General features: G+C 34.3%; 3 protein-coding genes across 3 annotated transcripts; all 3 read left to right on the top strand.

The window, feature by feature from the left end:
• Positions 1-1,504: 1,504 nt before the first annotated feature.
• On the top strand, positions 1,505-2,667 carry LOC145949222 (WAT1-related protein At5g40210-like). Its single transcript, XM_083066122.1, has 3 exons — positions 1,505-1,884; positions 2,004-2,069; positions 2,496-2,667. The coding sequence occupies exons 1-3, from the start codon at positions 1,709-1,711 to the stop codon at positions 2,665-2,667; spliced, it is 414 nt and encodes a 137-aa protein (XP_082922248.1). The 5' UTR covers positions 1,505-1,708.
• A 508-nt stretch (positions 2,668-3,175) lies between these two features.
• LOC145953503 (uncharacterized) lies at positions 3,176-4,322 on the top strand. Its single transcript, XM_083067472.1, has 3 exons — positions 3,176-3,244; positions 3,358-3,916; positions 4,003-4,322. The coding sequence occupies exons 1-3, from the start codon at positions 3,176-3,178 to the stop codon at positions 4,320-4,322; spliced, it is 948 nt and encodes a 315-aa protein (XP_082923598.1).
• A 3,102-nt stretch (positions 4,323-7,424) lies between these two features.
• Positions 7,425-8,763, top strand: LOC145949239 (WAT1-related protein At5g40230-like). Its single transcript, XM_083067471.1, has 5 exons — positions 7,425-7,443; positions 7,583-7,650; positions 7,981-8,139; positions 8,452-8,540; positions 8,625-8,763. Exons 1-5 carry the CDS (start codon positions 7,425-7,427, stop codon positions 8,761-8,763), a joined length of 474 nt encoding a protein of 157 aa, XP_082923597.1.
• The last annotated feature ends 4,522 nt before the right edge of the window (positions 8,764-13,285 follow it).

The following is a 13,285-nucleotide window of genomic DNA, read 5'->3' as shown; positions in this document are numbered from 1 at the left end:
ATATCATGTCAAAGACTTTCTTCCCTCACCCAATGGAGTAATAAATTTCAATGAAAATTTCAATGAAACCATTTTTAGTGGGATTGCTTATAAGAGCATCTTTAATTGGGATTGTTTATAAGTAATTTTTTGTGTCACATCAGCTCTGGTTTACTTTATGAGTTGTTTAAATTTTAGCAGAGTTGCTTGTAGAAGCAACTCTACTAAAATTTAAACAACATATAAAGTGGACTAGAACTGATGTGAGATAATGTGACACTAAAAATTACTTACGAGTAATTTCTACCGCAAATGCTCTGACAAGATACTTAGAAAAGAAAGAAAAAGACAAATTTCACCTTATTTTAAATATATTATGTATGAAGATTTAAATACCATTTAATACTATAAATTTCTTTCTTTCTGCTCATTTTTTTCTTCTTATTTAAATTAAACATTAGTTTGATGGCGATGTGTATTTCGTATTTAATGTATCTGTGGTGTTTGTTGGTGGGATCAGTGATGGCAATGGGTGTTGACTGCTGAACAACGATGCAATGGAGACAAACAAAGCATATGATAACAAAATGAAATTTTACTATTTTTCAGTTTTTCTTATTTCAGGAACCATCATAATAAAATGAAATTTTACTATTTTTCAGTCCTTATTATTTCAGGAACTATCATTTTATAATACTTATTTTGTTTTTTCCGTTACTCTTTTAATAATATTTATAAATTTATAATTCAATTTTGTCTTTTGATACTTATTAAATACGTTAAAATATAATAATAAAATAAGAAATAATTATGCTTAGATGAATCTATACGTTATTAAAATTAAAAATATTTAAGTGTATTTTTTATGCTTAGATTTATTTAATATTTTCTTAATTTGAAAAAAAAATATAAAACAATATACTAATTTCAAAGATTAAAATCATTATATATAGTTTGATACAAAAATCATTATGAAAAGAGAGTATTACGATGATTGATGCAAAAACTAGTTGAGTAGAAGCATTTTTCTTAATTAACACTGAAAAACACACAAAAAAAATTAAAAATAGAGGTATTCATGATTCGTCACATTCTATTATGTGACCTGATCCAAATACATATTTTTTTTGGGGTCGAGTTTAAAAAGTTAAACGGATATATTTTGAGGACGAATTCATATTATACCCTAAGTAGTCCCGTTTAATGTTATATATTATATCAAAATATATATTTTAAATAATTATATAATCTCTTAACTTGATAAATAATATTTTAGCTAACATTGTATAATATTAATATTGATATTATTTATCTTAAAATATATTTAAGTTATAAATGTGTTTTTATTTTTAATTCTAAGCTTAATTGCATTTTCTTCAATCAAACTTTCACATCATTTTGAAATAATTTTTTCATAAATTTTACTGGCAAATTTTGAAATAATGTGATTTATCCCTCCATCAATTATTTCTTAAAATACAAATGGAGGAGTGCAATGCGCAATATTATATAATTTAAGGACAAAATTTGTTATAAAGTAAAAGATTACAGACGCAAAATATAATTAAGTTTTAATTATAATTAATATTTATCTATTTGTTAAATTTTGATTTGATTGGTTGGAGTTGACAAAATTGAATGTATCCAGATTTTGAGTTACTTAGAAATATAAGTAAACCAGGTGGATGAACATGAAGAGAGAATAGGACATCAGAGGAAAAGGAATGATATGGGAGTAGAAGTAAGTGTAACAGCAGCAATGGTTGCAATTCAGTTCTTGGAAGTGGGTTTGAACACTATATTCAAAGCAGCAAACACCAATGGAATGAGTAACTTTGTTTTCATTGTTTACTCAAACTTCTTGGCTCTTTTCTTTCTTCTACCATCCACCTTCCTCTACCACAGGTCTCTAGTCTCTACCCTTTTATCTTGCTCAACTCAAAATGTTAACTTTCTTCCACAAACTCTGCTGTAGATTGCTATTTGACTTTTTCTTCTGATTCCTTGACTCTTCAAAATCACAGGAAGAGAGCTCCTCCCTCAATTCCAACCTCAATTCTATGCAGATTGTTTCTTCTCAGCTGCCTTAGGTATGAAAAAGGTTACCACATACGTAGTAAATTAAATATATATATATATATATATATATATATATAATATGGAAAATCTCCAGGTTTCTCCTGATTCCTTGACTCTTCATATTTGCCATTATTTCCAGGTTTCTCCTCTTCCCCCTTTAACCATCATGCATGAATTCAGATAAAACAAAATCTCTATCTCTTGATTTTACTGTTTTCTGCCCAAATTTTAAAAGAAATAAAATACAATGATGTTTTTATAACTTGTGAAAATATATACAACATTAAATTAGAAATACACTTTATCAAACCAACACATAACCTTAACTATGCATATGACAAGACAATTTCTGCACTTAATTACCTTACTCTTCTCGGATCCTTGTATAATAATATGAGAATAAATATTGGAGTGAACGTTATAATGTGCACTTTCAGGATGGAAAATCTGAATCTGAAACAGCATAGCTGCCAGGCAAAAATAATTGGCACAATGATCTCCATTGCAGGGGCATTGATCATCACTTTATATAAAGGAATGGCACTGATTAGTGGTTCCTTGAGAAATATAGTATTGGGTGGAAGTGGAACATGTTGGAATATAAATTGATTTTGTATGTTGGGCTTAAAAGATAAAAGTCCAATATTAGCAAAGGCCCAAATAGAATTCTAGAAAATCTTATCTAAAAGATTCTAGAATGATGTACAAAATATCTATAGATGTTTATCCATAAGATGTTTCTAGATAAGTTTAGAAAAGTTTAGAATTGTAGGAATGTTTTAAAAAGTTCTAGAGAATGAATTATAGCCCTTAGATGAATGTTGTGGTGGCAAGATCTTAACCATTGGTTAAGGAGGTGCCACTAGTATAAATAGGGGATGGTTGTATCATTTGGATGTAAGCCAAAAAGTTTAGAAGCATTCAATACAACAAGCCTTTCTTTCTCTCAAAATCTTCCAACCTCTCCCAATCTTAAACACTTCCTTCTAGCCTTTAAAGTTTCTTCCCAACAAAGTGGTATCAGAGCCATAAGATCTTCATAGAAATGACAAATACTGGAGTTCCTTTTCAAGTCCAGATGCTCACCAAGAGCAACTATGACAGTTAGAGCTTAAAGATGGTAGCTCTCCTTGGTGCACATGATGTCTGGGAGGTGGTCGAGAAGGGACACACCGAACCAGAGAATGTAGAGAGTCTTTCTCAACCTCAAAAGGATAGCTTGAGAGACTTAAGGAAGAGAGACAAGAAAGCTCTTTGTCTAATCTATCAAGGATTAGATGAAGATACTTTTTTGAGAAGATTTCTGGAGTCAAGACAGTCAAGGAAGCATGGGAGAAGCTCAAGATCTCTTACAAGGGAGCAGATCAACTAAAAAAGGTATGTCTTCAAACTTTGAGAGGAGAGTTTGAAGCTTTACATATGAAGGAAGGTGAACTAGTCTCCGATTACTTTTCGAGAGTTTTAACAGTTACTAATAACCTAAAAAGAAATGGTGAGAAGTTAGATGATGTAAGAATTATGGAGAAAATTCTTAGATCATTGGATCCAAAGTTCGAACATATTGTCACCATTACCGAAGAAACAAAAGACTTGGAAGCCATGTCAATAGAGCAACTTCTTGGTTCGTTGCAAGCTTATGAAGAAAAGAAAAAGAAGAAGGAAGAGATCGTGGAGCAAGTCTTCAAGGCACATGTTGATTCAAGAAAAGAAGAAAATGCACACAACCAATCAAGGCGAATAGTCAAGAACAAGGACGAGGGCGAGCATATGGACATGGACAAGGACGAAGGCTTAACAATAATAACCAGAGAGGAGAAAGCTCTAACAGAGGTCGTGGGAGAGGAAATCCGAATTCAAGGTATGACAAGTCACGAATCAAGTGTTACAATTGTAATAAGTTTGGACATTATGCTTCTGAATGTAGGGCCCCTAACAAAAATAAAGTCGAAGAGAAAGCCAATTATGCTGAAGAAAGGTGTCAAGAAGATGGTACCTTGATATTGGCTTACAAGGGCCAAGATAAAGGCGAGGATAATCAGTGGTACCTTGACAGTGGAGCAAGTAACCATATGTGTGGGAAAAGAAGCATGTTCGTAGAGCTTGACGAATCAGTAAAGGGAAACGTGGCTTTTGGAGATGAATCAAAGGTGGCGGTGGAAGGAAAATGTAATGTCCTCATCCGACTAAAGAATGGAGAACATCAATTTATTTCCAACGTATATTATGTGCCAAGCATGAAGAGCAACATCTTGAGCTTAGGATAACTCTTAGAGAAAGGTTATGATATTCAACTTAAGAATAATAACCTTTTTATAAGAGATAACACAAGTAGATTCATTACAAAGGTGCCAATGACGAGAAATAGAATGTTCGTGCTCAACATTCAAAGTGATGGCCCACAATGTCTCAAGATGTGCTACAAAGACCAATCGTGGCTTTGGCATCTTCGATTTGGCCATCTTAATTTTAAAGGATTAGAGTTGCTCTCTAAGAAGGCAATGGTGAGAGGGCTGCCTTGTATTACTCACCCCAACCAAGTCTGTGAAGGATGTCTACTTGGAAAACAATTTCGATTGAGTTTTCCAAAGGAGTCAGACTCAAGAGCTCAAAAGCCATTAGAACTCATATACACAGATGTGTGCGGACCAATCAAGCCAAGATCACTTGGTAAGAGTAATTATTTCCTTCTCTTCATTGATGATTTTTCAAGAAAAACATGGGTATATTTCTTAAAAGAAAAATCAGAAGTATTCGAGAACTTCAAGAAGTTTAAAATTCATGTTGAGAAGGAAAGTGGCCTTCTGATCAAAGCTTTGAGATCCGATCGTGGAGGAGAGTTCACATCAAAAGAGTTTCAGAAGTATTGTGAAGACAATGGAATTAGACGACAATTGACAGTGCCAAGATCGCCTCAAAAAAACGGAGTGGCTGAAAGGAAGAATAGAACAATCTTGGAGATGGCAAGAAGCATGCATAAAAGTAAAAAACTTCCAAAGGAGTTTTGGGCTGAAGCTGTTGCATGTGCAGTCTATCTAACCAACCGCTCTCCAACAAGAAGCGTTAGTGGAAAAACACCACAAGAAGCATGGAGCGGTAGAAAACCAGGTATTTCTCATCTTAGAGTCTTTGGAAGCATAGCTCATGTGCATGTGCCAGATGAGAAACGAAGTAAACTTGATGACAAAAGTGAAAAATACATCTTCATTGGTTACGACGCCAACTCCAAAGGGTACAAACTCTACAATCCTGATTCAAGGAAAACAATCATCAGTCGGAATGTAGTGTTTGATGAAGAAGGAGAATGGGATTGGTCGACAAATTGTGAGGATCATACCTTCTTCCCGTGCGTTGAAGAAGATGATGTGGAACAACAACAACAACCGTAAGAGACACCTACTACTCCATCCACTTCACCAAATACAACCCTTCAAGATTATGAAAGCTCAAGTGAAAGAATGCCACGTTTTCGAAGTCTCCAAGAAATATATGAGGCAACCGAAAATCTAGACAATGTTACCTTATTCTGTCTATTTGCAGACTGTGAGCCCATGAACTTCCAAGAAGCAATTGGAAAGAAGAGTTGGAGAAATGCAATGGATGAAGAGATCGAGGCAATTAAGAAGAATGATACTTGGGAGCTAGTCTCGCTTCCAAAAGAACACACAGCAATTGGTGTCAAGTGGGTCTACAAAGCAAAGAAGGACTCCAAAGGAGAAGTTCAGAGATACAAAGCAAGATTGGTAGCAAAGGGCTACAGTCAAAGGGCTGGCATCGACTATGACGAGGTATTTGCTCCTGTTGCTCGACTAGAAACTGTTAGACTTATTATATCATTAGCAGCTCAGAATAATTGGAAGATACATCAAATGGATGTCAAATCTGCCTTCTTAAATGGAGTTCTTGAAGAAGAAGTCTACATTGAGCAACCACAAGGATATGAAGTTAAAAGAGAAGAAGATAAAGTCTTGAGATTAAAGAAAGCTCTTTATGGATTGAAACAAGCTCCGAGAGCTTGGAATGTTCGGATTGACAAGTACTTCAAAGAAGCGAATTTCATCAAGTGTCCATATGAGCATGCACTCTATATCAAAGCTCAAGGTAAAGATATTTTGATTGTATGCTTGTATGTCGATGACTTGATCTTTACAGGGAACAATCCAAGCATGTTTGAGGAATTCAAGAAGGATATGACCAAGGAGTTTGAAATGACCGACATGGGGCTTATGGCATATTATCTCGGAATTGAAATAAAGCAAAGAAATGAAGGAATTTTTATTACTCAAGAAAGCTATACTAAAGACCTCCTCAAGAAGTTCAAGTTGGATGATGCTAATCCAGTTGGCACTCCTATGGAATGCGGCATCAAGTTGAGTAAGGATGAAGAGGGAGAAAAGGTGGATCCAACCCTCTATAAAAGTCTTGTTGGAAGTTTGTGCTATTTAACTTGTACAAGACCAGACATTCTCTATGCCGTTGGAGTCGTGAGTTGGTACATGGAGGCTCCAACAACTACTCCCCTCAAGACTGCGAAGAGGATTCTTCGATATATCAAAGGTACGACAAGCTTTGGCCTATACTACTCAAATTCTAACAATTACAAGCTTGTTGGATATAGTGATAGCGATTGGAGTGGAGATATGGATGACCGAAAGAGCACAAGTGGATTTGTGTTCTACATGGGAGACACAGCCTTTACTTGGATGTCCAAGAAGCAGCCTATTGTCACTTTGTCTACGTGTGAAGTAGAGTATGTAGCTGCAACTTCATGTGTTTGCCATGCTATTTGGCTACGCAACCTATTGAAGGAGTTAAGCTTGCCACAAGTGGAGCCAACAAAGATTTACGTGGACAACAAGTCGGCAATAGCATTAGCAAAAAACCCAGTCTTCCATGATCGAAGTAAGCACATCCACACCCGTTACCATTACATTAGAGAATGCATCAGCAACAAGGATGTGCAAATGGAATATGTGAAGACGCATGATCAGGTAGCAAATATCTTCACCAAACCGCTGAAGAAAGAAGTCTTTATGAAGTTCAGAAGTTTGCTTGGAGTACAAAATCAAGTTTAAGAGGGGGTGTTGGAATATAAATTGATTTTGTATGTTGGGCTTAAAAGATAAAAGCCCAATATTAGCAAAGGCCCAAATAGAATTCTAGAAAATCCTATCTAAAAGATTCTAGAATGATGTACAAAATATCTATAGATGTTTATCCATAAGATGTTTCTAGATAAGTTTAGAAAAGTTTAGAATTGTAGGAATGTTTTAGAAAGTTCTAGAGAATGAATTATAGCCCTTAGATGAATGTTGTGGTGGCAAGATCCTAACCATTGGTTAAGGAGGTGCCACTAGTATAAATAGGGGATGGTTGTATCATTTGGATGTAAGCCAAAAAGTTTAGAAGCATTCAATACAACAAGCCTTTCTTTCTCTCAAAATCTTCCAACCTCTCCCAATCTTAAACACTTCCTTCTAGCCTTTAAAGTTTCTTCCCAACAGAACATACCTCTGAGTGGAATCAGATTGGATACTTGGTGCTTTTCTTCTTGCAACTGCTAGCTTGTGCCTTTCACTTTTGTTTATTGTCCAGGTAAACAAACCATTCTCAACATGCACACAGCACAATGTCACAGTCAATGCAATTTAGTTTATTGTTTAATCCGAGTCAACTTCTCTACAAACATCTCTAGAAAAAAACAATCTCTATAATTAAAAATTAACTTATGTATAAGTTAAAAATAAAATTTTTAAAAAATTAATATGAGAAAGTATTTTTTATAAATTAATTTATACATAAATTAATTTTAATTTGTGAAAAGACTTATTTTTAAAAGTATATTTTTTAAATGATTATTCTTCCCAAAAATAACATTTCTCAGACATGTAAAGTTCATTTATTTGCTTTTCCACCTCTGTGCAGACTTGGGTTGTGAAGGACTATCCTGAAGAGTTAATGGTAACAACCATTTGTTGCAGCATGGTGGTAATCCTATCTCCCATAGTAACTCTCTTAGCTGAGGGAAATCCAAGAGCTTGGATATTCAGATCTGATAAGGAGTTGATAGTTGTATTTTATTCGGTAAGTATAAACTTAATTTATTAGGGATTAGGAAAACTTGTTGACAAGTCCAATTACAAGTTGGTAGCTATGTTTTAGTTTTGTGGTGGAATATTTGTAGGCAATATTTGTGGTATCAATCGTTAGAATTCAAGTGTGAAGCGAAGTCCCACATCGGTTAAGTTGGGCATGTTGAGTAATATATAAGTGAGAAAGACTCACCTATCTGATATCTTAAAGTTTTAGGATATGTTATGGTGTCAAACTCACTTGTGTGATTTACTCACTACTCATTATGTGGAGTGCTTCTCAACATTAAAAACTTTCCCCAAGAATGATATTAGAGCTTTTCCATCCTTTCGGATGGTCATTGCACTTGGCATGGGGGTAATATTTCTGGGAGAGGGTCTTTATCTTAGAAGGTAAATACACCTAATATTTGTGAAAATTAATTTAATTGCTCAAATTCAGGATTAGTTTAACTTTGTGTTTAACTTTTTATGTAGTATGATTGGAGCTGCTACAATAGGTATTGGATTTTATGCTTTGATGTGGGCACAGGCTCAAGACACAAACATGGTAAATGAGAATGAGAACACATCTTCTTCTGCTCCTCTCTTGCCTACCAAAAACATAGATGTGTAGCTTAACGAATACTAGACAATGGCGCAAAGTTTGGTGGGTAATGTTAATTAGTGGCAATGTACCTAATAAAAACGTCACATCGATCGTTACCATGTACTCTAAAATTTGATTTCAACTTTTGTTTTTTTGTTAATTACACTTTTTATTCTCCCAAAATTTGAAAAATCGCTCATTGCATCTTTGCCTTCTCCTTTATCATTACTTGGTTTTGCATTTTATTTTTCCGGTTATAGCTATCATCCACACAAATCTTTCTGTTGGATAATAGTTCTTTGTGTTGATGAGACACGTGCACAAAACATCGCTGCGGAATTGCAATTCCTTTGGGCCTTTATCCATGACAACTTGAAGGAGGTTACACATGTTCCAGTCGGGGGAACAAGAAGCCTAGCTGTGGTAGTGGTTTAATTCGGGCTTCACTCATTTGCACCACATTTCTTTTTCTTGTTTTTGCCTCATATTAAAATGTAAAAAAAAAAAAAATTATTTATCTCATACATGTATTTTACTTTCTCTACTGTTTGTAATTCAAGGTCACTCTGGTGATACCACTTATCACCTAGTCGAGTGTTGTTAAGAGTTGTTACTTTATTAGGATAATTAGAGTCTCTTTGATGAAATTTTCTCATAAACATTTATAGGAAATAAAATAGAAAGAAAAAATGAAATAATTTTTTTTAAAATTAAATTAATTTATACAAATTAATTTGTAGAAACTTTCTCATATTAAGTTCTCTAAAGTATCATTTTTAACTCATGTGTAAGCTAATTTTAGTTTATGAAAAAGTTTATTTTGATATTTTTTTTCTATTTTTATCATCTAGAAATACTTCTAGAAAAAATTATCCAAACAAATATTTGGTTAATTGTTATTAGTTTGTCAAAGTTAATTATTAGTTCTAATTATCTCTATATGTAAAGCATTTACACACCACAATTGATTGTATCTTTTTTCAATTAATTTTAAAATGGTTCGGACTTGTGTAATAATCTTCTAAGTGAGTTTCTACAGACAACTTTAACATGTTATTAATACCCTTTTTGGTAGTAGTGCCTTCTTGTTTTACCAATTTATATATATATATATATATATATATATATATATATATATATATATATATATATATATATATAACTTTATGTCGTATGACCATAATATGTTAGTGTTACTTGTGCTTTTCATCAAACCCTTTCATTTCATATTTACGATAACTCTATTAAATTTTGTCTTTGAAGAATTTTTTACAAATTTTATCCAAATTTATAAATATCATAAATTTTGTTCGATATAAAAAACTATAGAGGTGTAAAGAAAATGACAATGACTAGCATGCATAAACATAACAAGTGGTTTACTCTGGCTAGCTTTAATTTTTTTTTTATCATTAGATTGAGTAGATGTGACCCGACATGATCTCCTAGGCTACTCTGTATGTGCCTTATGGCAATACATTACAATGTGATTTTTACTAGCACACATCCATACGACATTGAAGTTTGTGTCCATCACATTATGTATGATGATGTGTAACTGCATGATGAACCTTATTGTAACCCTTAACTGTATATGTTACACTATCATATCTTGTCATTGATATATATATATATATATATATATTCTATTTTTATTATACCTTATTGTGTATTTAGCTATCCAATTATGTCGTGAGTCAGAGTGAGATGTTTTTTACTCTTCATTTTGTGTGTGTGTGTATTGTTGTAGGTGAGGCTCATCATGATGTTAATGATGTTGGTGACGAGACCTAGATCTTGTGCTGTGATTTATGCTCTGATAGGATGCGATTGAGATTAATTAGGATTTTCATTTTGTTGATTTTTTTATATTTAAAATTTCATGTTAGATTTTGTTTCGTAATTGCTATATTGAACATTTGTTTTTATTCTTTTTGGTGATGTGTTACTATGTGATACCTCTATCCAAGGGAATTTGTGAATCTTTGTTTAATTAGTTAAGAAAATGATAAGGGTCGTGAAATGGAATTATCCTAGGGTCTTCCCAACCTCTAGGAGTCTTGTAAATAATGTATTAAATGATAGCCTCTCGAATCCCTAAGTCTACCCTAAAGAGAACATTCTCTTTGTCTTAAGTGTCTAGGTGTCAAGATAATTTCGCTCAACAATCATGAGGGCTTGCTGAGCAACAACGTGTGGTGCAAAGGGTGTATTTTTACTTAACAACCAAGTTGGCTAGTTGAGTGAATTGTGGCTCCGTTTGCTTCTAAGGGTGCTCTCGCTCAGTGACTAGATCTAACTGAGCGAGTGAAAGGCTCTATAAGGCTCTTGGGACTCTCTATCACTTAGCGATCATATTGGCTTTGTGAAGGAAACTTTGTGTGTGAAACTCCTTTGCTTCTATTGAATCGTGTAGTTTTGAAATCCTCAACCTTCTTTGACCTAAAAAAAATGAGTTAAGCAAGTGAAATTTGCTCCAAAATTCTAACAAACTAAGCAAGAATTACAAAATTATATTAAATTATGTTAAAAAGAGGTAAACTCTAGCTACTAGAAATAAAGAAAAAGAAGAATAATTATAATGATTTACTCACTTAGAGTTAAGCAAATCTATTAGAAGTATGAACTTCTTGTGAACAAAGAAAATGAAAGATGCAATAAGATCAGCCACAGTGAAGGGAAGCAAAATGAATTTATCTGAATTATTGTCTAACCAGTACAATACAAGGAGTCTATTTATAAATAATTCATAACCATATATAAATAGATTTGATAACCTATAATAGCCGGTAAACCTGTAACATAATCCAATAGCCCCCCCTCAAGATGGGAGGAAGATGTTGTCAATTCCCATCTTGGACAATATGCTCAGGAAAGCATTTCTTGGCAAAGCTTTGGTAAATACATCTGCAAGCTGATGAAACTTTCGAACATGAAATAATTTTAGAACTCCTCTTGTGACTTGTTCCCTCACAAAGTGAAGATCTATTTCAAGATGTTTTGTCCTTTCATGGAATATTGGATTGGAGGCTATATGAATAGCAGCTTTATTGTCACAGTAAACTGCTGCATGTGTAGTTGTAACTTGGAAGTCTGTTAGAAGATTTTTCAGCCAAATTATTTCACTAGCCACAGATGCAAGGGATCGGTACTCAGCTTCAACTGAAGACCTGCTAACTGTTTTCTGGCGTTTTGCTTTCCAAGAGACCAATGAATTTCCCAGGAACACGCAGAATCCTGTTGTGGATCTTCTACTATCACTACATGTACCCCAATTTGCATCAACATAAGCATGCAACCTTGTGTCAGAATTAGCTTTAAATAAAATACCTTGACCAGCAGTATGCTTGAGGTATCGAAGTAACAATGTTGCTGCATTCATGTGGTCAGTGTGAGGATTGGACACAAATTGACTCAGCTTGTGGACAGCATAACAAATATCGGGCCGAGATATTGTTAAATACAAGAGTCTCCCAATTAGCCTTCTATATATGCTTGGGTCTTGGAGCTTTGTTCCTGATTCTGCATGAAGTTTAAGATTCGCCTCCATTGGAATGGCTGAAGGTTTGCAAGCAAGCATACCAGAATCTTCAAGAATGGCTAGTGCATAGTGTCGTTGACATAGATAAATGCCTTCCTGCGATTTTGACAACTCCAATCCTAAAAAAAATTTGAGATCTCCTAAGTCTTTTAGCTTGAAGTGTTGCTGGAGCATTGTTTTGGCCATGTGGATCATATGCGGGCTTGGACTAGCTAGCACAATATCATCTACATACACTAGAACAACTATGAATGTAGAGCTGGAACCTTTTTGTGAATAGAGTGTAGTCATACTTGGACTGCTTGTAACCTTGTGAGATTAGAGTGTTGCTGAAAGTATTAAACCAACTCCTAGACGCTTGCTTTAAGCCATAAATTGACCTGTTGAGTTTACAAACCAATGAAGCTTTGGTGGAGTCTATGCATGTGTTGGTTGAAACATATCCTTGAGGAATTTTCATGAATATCTCTTCTTCAAGGTCACCATTGAGAAAAGCATTGTTGACATCTAGTTGAGCTAGGTGCCAGTTTTTAGATGCTGCTAAAGCGAGTAAAACTCTAAGGGTAGTGATCTTTGCTACAGGAGAGAATGTTTCTTGAAAATCCAAGCCATAATTGTTGAGTGAATCCCCTTGCTACAAGCCGAGCTTTGTGTTTGGCAACTGTTCCATCAGCATTAAGCTTAAGTTTGAAAAGCCATTTACAACTAATTGGTTTCTTGTTAGGAGGCAGAGGTTGAATTGTCCAGGTGTTGTTCACTTCCATTGCAGCTAGTTCATCTTCAATTGCTTGACGCCAATGTTTATGTTTGATGGCTTGGTTGTAGGTTTGGGGTTCAAAATTTTCTGATATTTGACATATAAAATGTTTGTGAGATTCTGAGAGTCTGGAGTAGTCTAGATATCTCTGTTTAGGATACATGATTGCAGATTCCGTGCTCACATTGTAGCAATGGTAGTCTGACAGATAGGAAGGTGATTTTGTGTTTCGTGTTGATCTCCTTGGAGGG

Source organism: Cajanus cajan, chromosome 11 (assembly GCF_000230855.2).
Source record: "Cajanus cajan strain Asha chromosome 11, NIPB_CcT2T_4, whole genome shotgun sequence".
NCBI classification, from domain to species: domain Eukaryota; kingdom Viridiplantae; phylum Streptophyta; class Magnoliopsida; order Fabales; family Fabaceae; genus Cajanus; species Cajanus cajan.
This window is presented reverse-complemented; position numbering and strand designations above follow the sequence as displayed.